The sequence below is a fragment of the Ptiloglossa arizonensis genome, chromosome 3 (genome assembly GCF_051014685.1).
Source record: "Ptiloglossa arizonensis isolate GNS036 chromosome 3, iyPtiAriz1_principal, whole genome shotgun sequence".
Lineage (NCBI taxonomy): Eukaryota > Metazoa > Arthropoda > Insecta > Hymenoptera > Colletidae > Ptiloglossa > Ptiloglossa arizonensis.
Genome location: NC_135050.1, coordinates 9654582 through 9668189, shown reverse-complemented (window position 1 = coordinate 9668189; position 13608 = coordinate 9654582). Strand labels below are relative to the sequence as shown.

General features: G+C 35.2%; 1 protein-coding gene across 2 annotated transcripts in view; it reads right to left on the bottom strand.

Moving 5' to 3' along the window:
* Window positions 1-4348: 4348 nt before the first annotated feature.
* LOC143144172 (protein amalgam) overlaps window positions 4349-13608 on the bottom strand; it is a 142943-nt gene continuing 133683 nt past the window's right edge. For both annotated transcript variants that reach the window (XM_076306290.1, XM_076306289.1), the window contains exon 7: window positions 4349-6158. In XM_076306290.1, coding sequence (XP_076162405.1) covers window positions 6116-6158 — 43 coding nt within the window. In that variant the 3' untranslated portion in view covers window positions 4349-6115. The remainder of the gene's footprint in view (window positions 6159-13608) is intronic.

Below are 13608 nucleotides of genomic sequence, written 5' to 3'. Positions count from 1 at the left end.
AAGAATTACGGTAGATAAAACAATGTGACCGCAACATGGTCGAAATTTATACAAATTACTATTCACACATAATGTACAAATTACTGATTGTTTCGATTTCTCTTTTTTGGATACTTCGTGTGTATTTATTGACATTTTGAAATGGACGACGAATGATTAAATTACACGAAAGAGGTCTCTTGGCCTTGATGGAAAAACGATTTGCTTGTGATTGTACAGATTGGATACTCCGAGAGGATAACGATCTAAACCATTAACGATGTCTCCGCCACGACTGGAAACAGCAGAATTGCATTACTTCTTCGTTAGAATTGCCATCTCAGCGTTCTCATCTAATACAATAAAAAATGTATGAACCATTATGAAATAAAGACCTCGAAATATGTTTCTATGATCAAACAATTAAACTGACATGAAATTCGTCGGATACAGCGGTTTTTGATTAGAATGTTATAGAAAGTATGCCAAACGATGCCAGATTATAATCAATAATGGCTAGGTTTAGATGCATTATTGAGTAATATTACCCGTAATCGTGTTTTGTATACACTTTCTAACCCTATGTTTATTTTTATATTTTAGATTCTATCACCTGAGAGAGATCGACACTACGCTCTTGTGCGACAAGCTAATTCGCTTAGCTTTTGCGAACAAACATGTATCGTGATGGTGTAGCAAACTTAACGAAATAAATTCAACAATTGTCTGGATTTCATGAATCGTGAATTTCCATTTTCCATCGAAATTCATTCGGAAGGCTTTTTTTTTTACGAATTCGTATCGTTACGTCAATTATGAACACGATTGCCCTATTGAAGAAACAAAGACTTTATCAATTGTGTTTTTATCAATTTATTGTAGAACAAATTGATTCCAATGTATTTCAGGACTATGAATTGCAAACACAGGCCATTATTGTTACACAAATTGAATTTCTGAATTTTTTCGTAATTTCTGAACATTTCTTTAAAAAAATATCGCATTAACCGAGAAATCCGTGATCTATGTAGAAATGATTAAGAAATAAATAAAGTGTGACCAAACGATAAATGTTTATTCCGTCGTTTACATTAGATATTTCGGTGTACAGATCCTTCGATAATTTATTTAACGTTATTTCTCTCGTTTCGAGTTTTAAATATAATTAAATAAAATGTAGGACTAGGTTCTTTCAAAAAATTCTGGTGAACAAAACTCAAAAATGACGTCAAACTTAACACTTGCAAAAGAAGAAGACTCGATTAAATAAAATTTCCTTAGACACATCCCCTTGGAAAAACTTTAACACGTCTGCTGATTCCTTTTGCATTCTTTTTTTTTCTAAAGTACGTACTTCGCAATTGCAAATAATATTTTACGAATTTTACTTCTCCTTTTGTTATTTCTTATTCGTACGAAGCACCACAATATTTTCAATCCTGAAAATAACGAAACACAGTGTCGTGTTCAAAATCCATGAGAATTACATCAGTATTTCTAATTAACGGAGACATTGATACGGTACCATTAAAAATATATGAAGTGACCCCAATTCGTCAATACCGCTACCACGCCCAACGGTGAAAAAATAATGAATGTTCAAGTTACGTTACGTCGATTCCACGTTCATTGGTTACGGTGGTTCCCGAAGCACGGTAAACACGTTGCTTCTTATCCAAGAATCCACGAAAACCGCAGCGTTGTTCTCAATTTCGTGCCGTATAAACGTTTTCAGTTATTCGAGAGTCGTGTTTACTGCCGGGAAAAGGAATACCAAGGATAAGCAGGATGGTGCTTCTACTCGGTGATGGTGCCTGTAAACGAGCTGCGCGCGTATTACAGAACGAAACTGCGTTCAAGCATGCATAGTCGAATTTTCCTATCTTTCTATTGATACTGGTATCGCGAAGGATATGCTGGAAATGCTGACGTAATCAGGAATAACCGTTGAAATAAATTGCAACGATGGAAGGAATTTACGAAAGACGAATATAAATTCCACTGGTATACAACAGAAGTGGAAGATTGATCTTGACTCGGTTGGACAGTTTATTAATCTCTTCAGGGACGATGTGTTTCGTTCGAAACGAGCAAAAACTGGATCACATCTTACACGATGATGTTTGAAAATTACGTTTCTTTTTTTTTCTGGCTGGTGATCTTATTTAGACGTTTACGTTTAATGTTAGTCCAATAACTGTATTTACAACCAATGAAGCATTACTAACATGTAATTGCATATAAATTGCACAATTTGGAAAAATTAATACAAAAACATGTTAGTAATTTCATTGATAGTAATAAGCACAGAAGTAAAGAAATCCATAAAATCTTCAAAGCGATGGAAGCAAAACTCTAAAACGAGAACCATTGCGATCCAGTAGCTCGTCAATGATCAATTTTCAAAGTTTTTCTATTTTGTTCACCCTACTCGAGACTGTAGCACCGATCATAACACATTCAATTTTTGTCGTCAAACGAACAAAAGTCAGCCGACGTTTGCACACGATCGCGGATTTTCTCAAACCTTCAACTATTTGCCTACAGGACATTGTTGTCGGATAAAAAAAGGTTGCAGAATCGACGAATAGAACAGTATTAAACCAGCACCTATTAATTTCTCCGGTCCTTTCGTAGGTCGGTCATTTGTCACTGTCAAACGATACTATTAACCCTGGTGCCGTTGTGCGCCGTTTAATCGGGCGAAATTATTGCGGCTGCATGTGGAATTGTCACGGAACAGGTAGTCCCCGTGAAAGACTGACTTTATCGCGAATAGCGTCGTCGCATGTGTGAACAAACTTGAAATAAATAAATGTATTTTTCGTCGACCGATTACATTAATATTTACGTCGGTGGTGTGATCGATCTTCGATCGAGACTTGGATGCCTAACTCTTGGGCATTCAGAGTAGTTGTAAACTCTCGTCACGCTATTTCTAGGAAAACAGATTGCAAGAATATCTTGCATCGAACGATGAAAAATTCATATTAAAATAAAACCGAAAGCAACGATTTAACGCTCGTGAAGATTTAGTTGCCCTTTCACCTATATCAAAGGACCTGTACACTGTGACTTTTTACAATTCGTAGAAACGATTAATTCTAGAAATGAATACGGATCAGACTTACAAGATTTACCTTAGTTCGTGATTATTTAATTTCTAAAATACAATTGCTTTATATTATATCATGTAATAACTCTGAAACTAATAATTGAGCGTTTAAAATATAAATGAAATACACTCGGACATACCAGACGTGTTGTGACAATGCATTGTGACGGAAAATTTTTCAATAGACGAAATTTGAAATTTCTTTGCACGGTTGAAATAATGAAATGATGAGGTTTCAAGAAACAGGAAAAGAAAAACAATTAAATAAGTAAACAATAGCGAGAAATTAGCGCAACGAATATACTTCATTGATATTTACGTAAGTAAATGTTTGTATTCAATTTCATTAAACCATGTAGTAATGATTTATATAAATCACAAATATACAGGGTGTTCAATAGATTTCCGTACAAAATGAAAATGTTACATGCTTCATTGCAGGATGATTAACCTTCTATTTTTAAATGTTATTAGATGTGCAAATAAATGTTATTAGATGTGTGAATGATAACACTATCATTTCATAGATTATTTGAAATAATATTATTCCAAATAAATTGATATTTCAATTACGTTTAAATAACATCGTGGAAAATAAAAGACTGAAATGTTACTTTCATTTTTATTTCAAATAAAATTTGCCCATATTTAAGATTGATAACTCCAAAGTTTGGGATAATTAGGGAGAAACATCTAATTTTTATAAATGAAACGAATATTGTCACAAACGTCGCAATTTTGGATCACGTTCATTTTTTTTTGTTAACTAGAAGAATATTGAACAAGGGTCGAATCGCCATTCGTGTTCAACTTCTTATTACTTTCGTTGTTTCTTATAGAATTTTTTCTATAGAAAAATATCTACCAAACAAAACAATATTCGAATGGCCAAATTATCAACGGTTTACCACGCCATAAATAAAATACGATTATTTTGGCATCTAAAGTAAAGACAAATTTCTTCCAATATTATCATGACTGATAATGTTCAAGAGTGTACATGTATGTTTAAGTTTTATAATCAATACAAAAGATGGAAAAACTACAAATACGATCAACTGAGAATGATTCTTCGACTTTTCTCATTAGACATACATATATGAGTATTGGTATTGGTGTCAAACAATAGCCAGAATGATCATTAAACAGTGATTTGAATCAATGTGTTCATTTTCAGCTTTTAAGAACTCTAATATCTATACAAAACTTATTTAAATTTATTTTGTGCGTGTTATGTTTCGTCACCGATTTACAACTTAATATATAAAGTATAAATACAAATTTTACCGATTAATGGTTAATTGGGATTAGGAAAGTTTTAATAAAGATACGTTTGAAATCACAGAAATGTTTCACTTACTTTTAAGGAAATGTAAATGTGAGTTCTTTGAAATATTATCTGTAATTAAAATTTACTTAACTTCTCGTTTAATCTAACTTATTCGTTACGTACACCCCACGCGAAGAAGCCCATATTTTAAATGTAAACGAACGACTGAATTGATGTATAACAGTTTGCAAATTAAACAGCTCAATATCTCTTGAACGTTATTTCATTAAAACTTCTGTTGTTCCTTTCAATGAATTCCATTAAACTGTAAATTTCGTGCTTATAATTTATTAACAACAGTATTTTAAACTGACCAATTTAACATTTCGTCAATACCATTTGGAATCAATTTGTTATTACATAAAGATTCATAGGATCGCTCACAGAGTACACGAGTCGAGTACGTTATTTTACAAAATCAAAGAGTTTCGACTTGTAAACTAGGAAATAGATTCATGAATAAATGAACGTCTGTACGAGCAGTGTTCGTCGTACCGTTAACAGAATTGAATAGAAATATGTCGATTATTCAATCGCGTTTCGTCCATTTAACTGTCGTTTTCCTAAAATAAACTCCAATATACGTCAATATGACAATGGATTTCCAGTGTTTGCATACGTTTGACGCTATAAAATTTGCGTGGCGTCATTCTATATTTAAGAGTCTATTTACACGAAAATAATAGCTCCGCGAGATCGACATTTACGTGAATTTAAAAGATTCAATTTCAATAACGTGTACCGTTCGAGTAAATAGTTGCGTTCAATTTGATCCGAGTGACCGTAAATATCTTACGACCCGTCGTGTTTCTTAAAAGTGAATGAAAAATTTGGTAAGGTGAAACCATCGAAATTGCGCATGATCGTCCTCTTTCGTCTTCGGAACAATAGCCAGGAGCGTTACCTGAAAACGTGGCACGCATCCAAATTGGCAGCAATCCAGTGTGCCCGTTAATTACGAGAATGAACCGCGCAGATCCTTGATTATCGTAGACGCTAAACATTTTATGGATCGCACCGAGTCCAACTGCCTCATACTAAACACCCATTTACATGTTGTCGAATTCTCCTCTCGAGACCCTCGTTCGACTCCCCTCTTCATCGAACGGAAAGAAAAATCGAGTTTATGAGTTCGTGCAACTTGTGCTTGGCTTGACACCGCCTCGAAGAAAGAACCGTGCTCGTCACTGGGGAACAGTTTTACTCGTGACGTGAACGACTCGGGATATCTACGTATACAAACAAGAAGCCGAGAACACACATCGCTTTTAGACGCACTTGCGGATTTACTATTCTCAAGTCGGAGGTAATCCACTATCTGGAATCATCGGGACATCCGTGGAGAGCACGAGCAGCCAGGAGTCCAGCGGTCACCAATCTCAAGGCACCTCGAAATTTCTTTGCCAGGAGTTTCTTTGACGACCTGCCGACCTGTCTGCTTTCTTTGTCGATCAGTCGAAAGGAGGATCAAAGGTGATACATAGGGGCACAGGGCGATCACTGCTGATAGAGTCGCTCCTCGCTGTTGCTTCCTATCCCTCCTTCCATTTTGTCCTTGTTCGGTTACGCGAAGGAGAAACGACTTTTGCTTGTGTTCTTATTGAAAGGATTCGTAATCGGCCAGTCACCTTGCGAACGAACCGGCGTGCAGTAGTAATAGCAGCAACGCGAGTGTCCTCGTTGCTGCGCCGCTATTGCTCGAGTTCCCATGTTGCATCGCTGCTGGGTGTTCCCCTGAAACAAATCGTGAGCCAAAAATTACGTTGTGAAAATACGTGGGGAAAATACACTACCGTACATTGAACAGATGTTCAATTGGGGATTGTTTTTCAATTGTTTCGTTCATCGTTCAAAGTTATCGTTAAACTGCCTCTCTTCGAGATTTTTATACCCGCTTCGCCCCACGACGTTATTCTTATTCATTCTTAAATACGACTGTGTTCGTCCGATCCTCCTTATTTTAATCACTACACTGCAAACATCATAATTATGTTTTCCTTATTCTTCCCGTCGGAACGCAATTCCGGTTTTCGTATAAATAATTCGCTCATAATGACATCCAAAGATTGAAAGAAAATATAATCTCGAGCGGATAAACAAGAGCGAAGATTAAAGGAGAAAACCGGTTAAATAGTAAATATCATTTGTAGTTTAATTCTCATCTTGAGTTTGACCAACAGCTTCATTTATTTTAATCATATGCAAACATTTTTCTCTTACTCTCTATATAATATGTACAAAAATGAAAATACGTGAAATTGATCTGTAAGCTTCAATACTCGTAGTAATTCTTTACCGTATATTATTCACAAAATAGTTACTCACATGCTTGTGAAAAATTGCACAATCCTTACGTGTTTATTATTCCGATTAGATTAAAGTTAGTATCTGTATTATATTCTTATTTCTGTAGTGTATATAATCTCAAGTGCAATAAAAAAGTACAATTATATAACAGTAATAATTATTATCGGTGTCTTTGAATTTAAGTGTCATTTATTTATATTTCGGTATTAAGGCGAAAGAGTGATTTTTAAATATCGTTGTTTCGCGTTTCTGGTTTAGTTGGTTGGCAAATGGATATTTATGAGATTAATAGGTGCTTAGAAAACTGTATCGATCGAAAGTTTCAGAAAATAACATTCGGCTCTGGTCCCGATCTACTCTTCGGTTGTTCATCGTTTTCCCCTCGTTCGTCGCGTTTATATGTGTCTCTGGGTTCATAAACGGAACCCTCCGGGTGACGCTATGGCATTTCTGTCACGCGTGCATTCTTGTCCGTTAAATACGCCAGGACGGCACAGAATGCAGGGAAAATCGGCTAGCAGGGATAAGCCGGCTGAATTGTTCGAGGATGACAAATATGGGAGCTCGCAGGAGTGCGGCGCGACGTAGCCACGTGCACGTGCACGTTATCAACTTGAAAGCGGCTGCGTTCCACTTTACATTGCCTCTAAACTTTTTGGGGAAATAGTTTGAGAAGCGCGTTGTTACTGAGCAGGCTAGAGGGGATCGGGAGGCCGAAACCGTGCACGGAGTAAAATCGAATTTTGAGAAATCTCGATTGAAAGTTATGTAACTGTATATGTTTTGGGATTACGATGTAGAATTTTTGCCCGCAACACTGTACTATTGTTACCTCGACATCGTTTATATTTGTTACGGAAACAGTTAACGAATAATTAATACGTATTAATTACGTACGAAAGTCTTACGTACACGAAAATGATTAATTACCCGGACAAAATTAAAGTACAGAATTTCTAGAAATTTCAGAAATTCGTTCAAATCTGAGGATAGACATCACGAAATCGATAACTTTAACAGAATTATCTGCAGTTACTAGAAAATATTTCTCAAATTAGATTTCGTACAGAATGAGAAAACGAATATTTTACCAATAGATTAATATAGAGTACAATTTTTATATTTAGTGAGTGTTTTTATCAAGATTGCTATGAATAATAGAGAAAAGAAAAAGAATCTTGCCCTCGTTCACTCGTATAATTATATAATTATTACATTAAGATATAGTACTAAAAATAAGTAAAATATTTGCATTCAATGACAAAATTTAGAATAGTATTCGATTACAAATGGTGTTGAGTTATAGTATTAAATCGCTAAAGGGCAAATTACCTACTATTGTTATTGGTGTTTGAGTTACAGCAAGGTTAAGACGATCTCAAGATTAAGTTCATTTCTGAAACTTTGTAAGATCAGTGCAGACGTGGCAATGGAATTCGTTGTAACGGAGTGGTAAAATTGGAGCAGATACTTTAATAGAATCTTCTATTAAAAAGGAAATATCACTGGAATGACGAGAAGCGAACCATTCCCAAGGAAAGTCAAAGTATCTCGCTAAGAAAGATTATGGACTCAATATTTCGGAATTGCTGTAAATGCGCAATATTACGTACAGACTATTGCACAAGCAATGGCAGAAGCATTTGCAAGAAAAGACATAGAAAGTTAACAAAAGGGGTGCATTTATTGCACGACGATGCTCCAATTCACACCGGTGCAGTTACGAAAGCTGCCATTAAGGACAGTGATCTCAAACAGCTTCAACATCCACCGTATAGTCCTCCAATTGGCTCCCAACGACACTATCTTTTCGTAGATTTTAAAAACTCGTTTCGAGAAAGATATTTTTTTCACACCTTAATCTTTCGTATACGTATTTTTAGACACTTTTATCGATTTCGTGCTAGTTTCAGTTGTTAAAGTAGAGTATTATTATAAGTAATTTCATGATTGTAGTAACTAATCTCGAGTAAAATTGTAATCAATTTCTGGAATTCTTAGATTCGTAAATTGAGAGGATATGGGAATCGTGAATTTGTTTTCAGTGAATTGTGTAAGTTTGCCACGAAACGGAATTCACGGAATATTTGTGCGTTAATCGAGAAATTGGAGACACTTTTACGAAGAGTCGAGCGAAAGATTCGAGTAATCGTGTATTTTCTGTTGCTGCAGGCGATGGATTTCTTTCGCGAGCACCTTTACAATTTTGGTGGGAACATTTATTTTTTCTCCGAGCACTCTGAAGCCGTACGGTCTAATTTATGGCCTGTAATTCGACGAACGACCCTGTGGCGCAAGAAACACTCATTTTTCAGTGAAAACGACCATCAGCATTCTGGGAGATAAAACATTGTCATTCGCAGCCACGAAATAGCGACGAGTTAGTTGTTAGCGTTTCGAATCCGTTCACCGCAACAATAATAAGATTTTTCTCCAATATTGACTGTACCGACTACCAAGTCAGTGTCGATATTATTTATCGACAACATTTCACTTTCCTAAGGTAGACAATTCCTATTAATACAGAGCGTTCCAAATTGATCACCTTGTTTTGAATAAATAAATTTTCTTTCCTCTTTGATAAAAGTTCGATCGTTTGCTTGTTTCTATATCGAATATTGAACTCGTTTCAATCTTAGAACAAGCTTTATTGCCACAATGATTTCCCATATTTGGTAAATACAAATTACTTTACCGTTTTCGCATATTTGATAAAAATAGACACCTTGTAAATAGTTTCTTTCATTTTGAGTATGTGAAAATTACATTACTGTAATCTAAAAAATTATAGTCGAAGAAGTTATAAACTCGTAAGGCTTGCAACGATTAGAACAGTTATTAATATGAATTTCTGTCAAGCAAGCAATCGTTATAATTTTTATAAAAATAACAACAGTGTAAGTATTGATATAATATTGTATAAGTAGCTCTGAAATTCGTATCGATGAATAATAAATATTTAAGTTTTCCTGTATCGTCGCAAATGTTGAGATTCGTTGTAAATTATTTCGCTTCTTTTATAACAAGTATGCAGTTGATATACAAATGCAGACCTTTTGAAGTATCTCTCTTCTTGTAGTATTTTAACAGACTTCGAGTTTCCTTTCGTATTGGTATATAGCGTCCATTTAACTCGCACTTTGCGCCTTTAAAGGCAGCAGTACTTGTGTATTTTCGCGCACCAGATCAACACAAAGAATCTCATTAAATTTCAGTCCCCTGTAATTTCGGAATTCTCGCCCCTAGTCGCTCTAAAATCCCCTTTCACTGGGAGAAAAACATCAGTGTCCGCGATGAATATAGAAACTCCACAGAACTTGGCCATTGCCTGTTAGAAGAAACAAATTCTACCATACCAACTTGCTTTGAGCATTCCGAAAAAGAGTACTGTGGATTCAAAGAACAAGTATGCACATATATATATAAAATTATTATATAATATATACATTGAATCGTGTGTGTGCTTATAATGGTCTGAAAAGGTTGTTATAAAATTTTACTCATACCGATTGCAATATCAAAGGTGATATTTCAACTTTTTAATTTCTAGGAATAAAAATTGCGACTAAATTGATAGAAATTTCTCGTTTAGAAAGATAATCACCCGTTTGATCGAATTGAAACATTTTAAAGTATTTAATCACGAATAGATAAATTGACCTACGTATGACTCTTCTCCTTGTGATATTCTAACAATTGAATTACAGATTTATAATTCACATCCTTGGAACGTATCAAAATTTGATGTGCTTTGTCTCTATCTACGGATTTATCAAAACACATCTAGAATAAGATTCAGCTAGGCACCATTGCTAGGATAGGACGCATCATAAACTCCCCGAAACTTCACCAAAGGTAAAGTTAAACGTTGAAACACATAGTGCATTTTCAGAAGCATTAATCAGGCTGGAAATCGCGAGAAAGTACTTAGGATTTGCAGGGTACAGGTAAAGTAAAGGGAGTAACTAAAGCATACGTAACGCTGGCTGTGAATTGGCAACTGTAGCGTGCCGGCTCACGGTTTATGCTTCGTTTTAATGTAGCTGCATCGATGTACATAATCTCGGTTTCCTTTTGGTGCCAAGTTCGCGATCCTGTGTATGTTGCGGTTGTCGTGTACTGCATGTCATTTACAGTGTACGTGTTATTTTGTTTTCTTACGTTTAACTGTCATTTACAGTGTACGTATTATTTTCTCTTCTTAAATTTAACTGTCACCCACACGTAACGATTCGGATAGTTTTTAATACTACAAACACATCTAATAATATTATTTATTTAAACGAACAAACCATTTATCCACTTGTCTTTTCTAAATACATTTTACCATTCGAAGATATATTCCGGTACGTGTTACACTAAAATACACTTGTTCAATTTCGGGCAAACAATTTTATAAGGGTTTCTCGACGAAACTAAAACTTGACGGATACTAACGCCCATAAGGTGTGTTCTCAACTACGTCATCAATTTTCAGTTGAATCACACATGAGTTCGCTACTATGTTGTATACCACAGAAGCTCGTCGTTAAAGCGAGCGAGAATCGATATTAGGCTATAACAGGTTAAATTAACGCAGAAAACTTAACGATAGATGCAGCTGTTCACATAATCTTACATATTCGCAGCTGGTGAAGCATGAAATTATTGATACGTGGTGGAAGCTCACTGATATCGATCTTGCACTTATATTAATATAACTTTTACAGACAAGTAAACATCGATAAATAGATGTTTCTAACGTGTTCCTTGTATGACTCCCCAACTAAAGATTTTACGTTATACAAAACTTCTACGAGTCGTATCGAATGAAATAATATTTTTTATGGAAAGAGAAAATTTACTAAAACGATGATCTTGATTACGTCTCTTTCTATGGACGTGGAAAGGATTCAAATTTCGAATTGATTATTTCGATCAAACGTCGATTTATGCTTTCTGCGATTTTCAGTTTTAACATTTAACACAGAATAGCATGGTTCAGAGGAAGAAACGATTAAAATTTCGAATTGATTATTTCGATCAAACTTCGATTTATGCTTTCTGCAATTTAGCATGGTTCAGAGGAAGAAATGATTAAAATTTCGAATTGATTATTTCGATCAAACGTCGATTTATGCTTTCTGTGACTTTCAGCTTTAACATTTAACGTAGAATAGTATGGTTCAGAGGAAGAAATGATTAAAATTTCGAATTGATTATTTCGATCAAACGTCGATTTATGCTTTCTGCGATTTTCAGCTTCAACATTGAACATAGTATAACATGGTTTAGAGGAAGGAACGATTAAAATTTCGAATTGATTATTTCGATCAAACGTTGATTTATGCTTTCTGTGATTTTCAGCTTTAACATTTAACGTAGAATAGTATGGTTCAGAGGAAGAAACGATAAAAATTTCGAATTGATTATTTCGATCAAACGTCGAATTATGCTCTCTGTGATTTTCAACTTTAACATTTAACATAGAATAGCATGGTTCAGAGGAAGAAACGATAAAAATTTCGAATTGATTATTTCGATCAAACGTTGATTTATGCTTTCTGTGATTTTCAGCTTTAACATTTAACGTAGAATAGTATAGTTCAGAGGAAGAAACGATAAAAATTTCGAATTGATTATTTCGATCAAACGTCGATTTATGCTTTCTGCGATTTTCAGCTTCAACATTGAACATAGTATAGCATGGTTTAGAGGTAAGCGAGCGACGCGCGTTGGGACCGTTAAGTACGAAGGGTAATAAAACTCCGTACGCGGCACCCGGAAAAAGCTGATTGGGTGGCGGGCTCCACCGAGAGAAGTATAAAAAGAGCCGCTTGCGCAGAAAAAAAAGGTGCAGTAATATAGGTCATTCAGCGGCAAACCTGTAACGAGCGAACATCGAGCAGAGCTACAAAACTGCATCGGTTAACCTAGCTTCTCGTGGACACCTCACAGGAAGGAGTATTGACTAGCAACCAGAAACCTACACCTTTATCCAACCTTGAGAAACCCAATCCTCCAAGCCGCGCAGAAACCAAATTTAAAACCCTGCAAACACGCCCGGGACCAAACAAACTCCACCACTCGACAAACAACTTTACACGTCTCGGATATTGATAAATTTAATATAATAATATTCGGGGGATTGGTAAAATTTGTTGTTCCCTTTATCCTTGTTTATGACTCCGACAGATTTGAGAAAATACTGTAACTCAATCTGCTAAGTCGTGGAGTCATGTTTGTCAAACTGAATACTAAAATCAACGTTATTATAGGATCAGTTTGTGTAGCTCCTTCCATTCTAAACTAAAATCCTACAAGCTGACCTGGATACAATGTAGCGCACTCTAATCTCTTGCTAATTGGGGTAGATTCCAACACCAAACACCCTGTTTTGAACTACAGAAGAGTTAACCCAAACACCAATACTATTATGAAACACGCAGAATATAATAACGATTATATAATTCACGGTGTCACTTGTGCCATTAAAGGTCAAATAATACCTCTACATCGGTAATATTAATCTGCATTTTGTAATTCTATGCGAGGCGTCACTGTACTCGTTCTGCTGTAGAAATATACAAACATAAAATTCACTCAACATCACGTCTTCGAAATAAACCGTAAGAGAAGATAGTAACGTAACAACTAACGCTATAAATGGTAGATGGATTATTGATAAATATTTCATCCCAGACAACTGGAATCCACTCAACAGGAAACAAAGAAAAATCAAAGAAAACTAACTAAACTTGGTTAATTAAATTATCAATAAATTCGAATCCATTTTAAACTTTTAACTATATGTACGTGAAAGTAATCTGAATATGATCGTGTTTGAACTAGTTTGCATTAGCTAAATCTCATGAATCGATTATCCTGTCATGAAGAT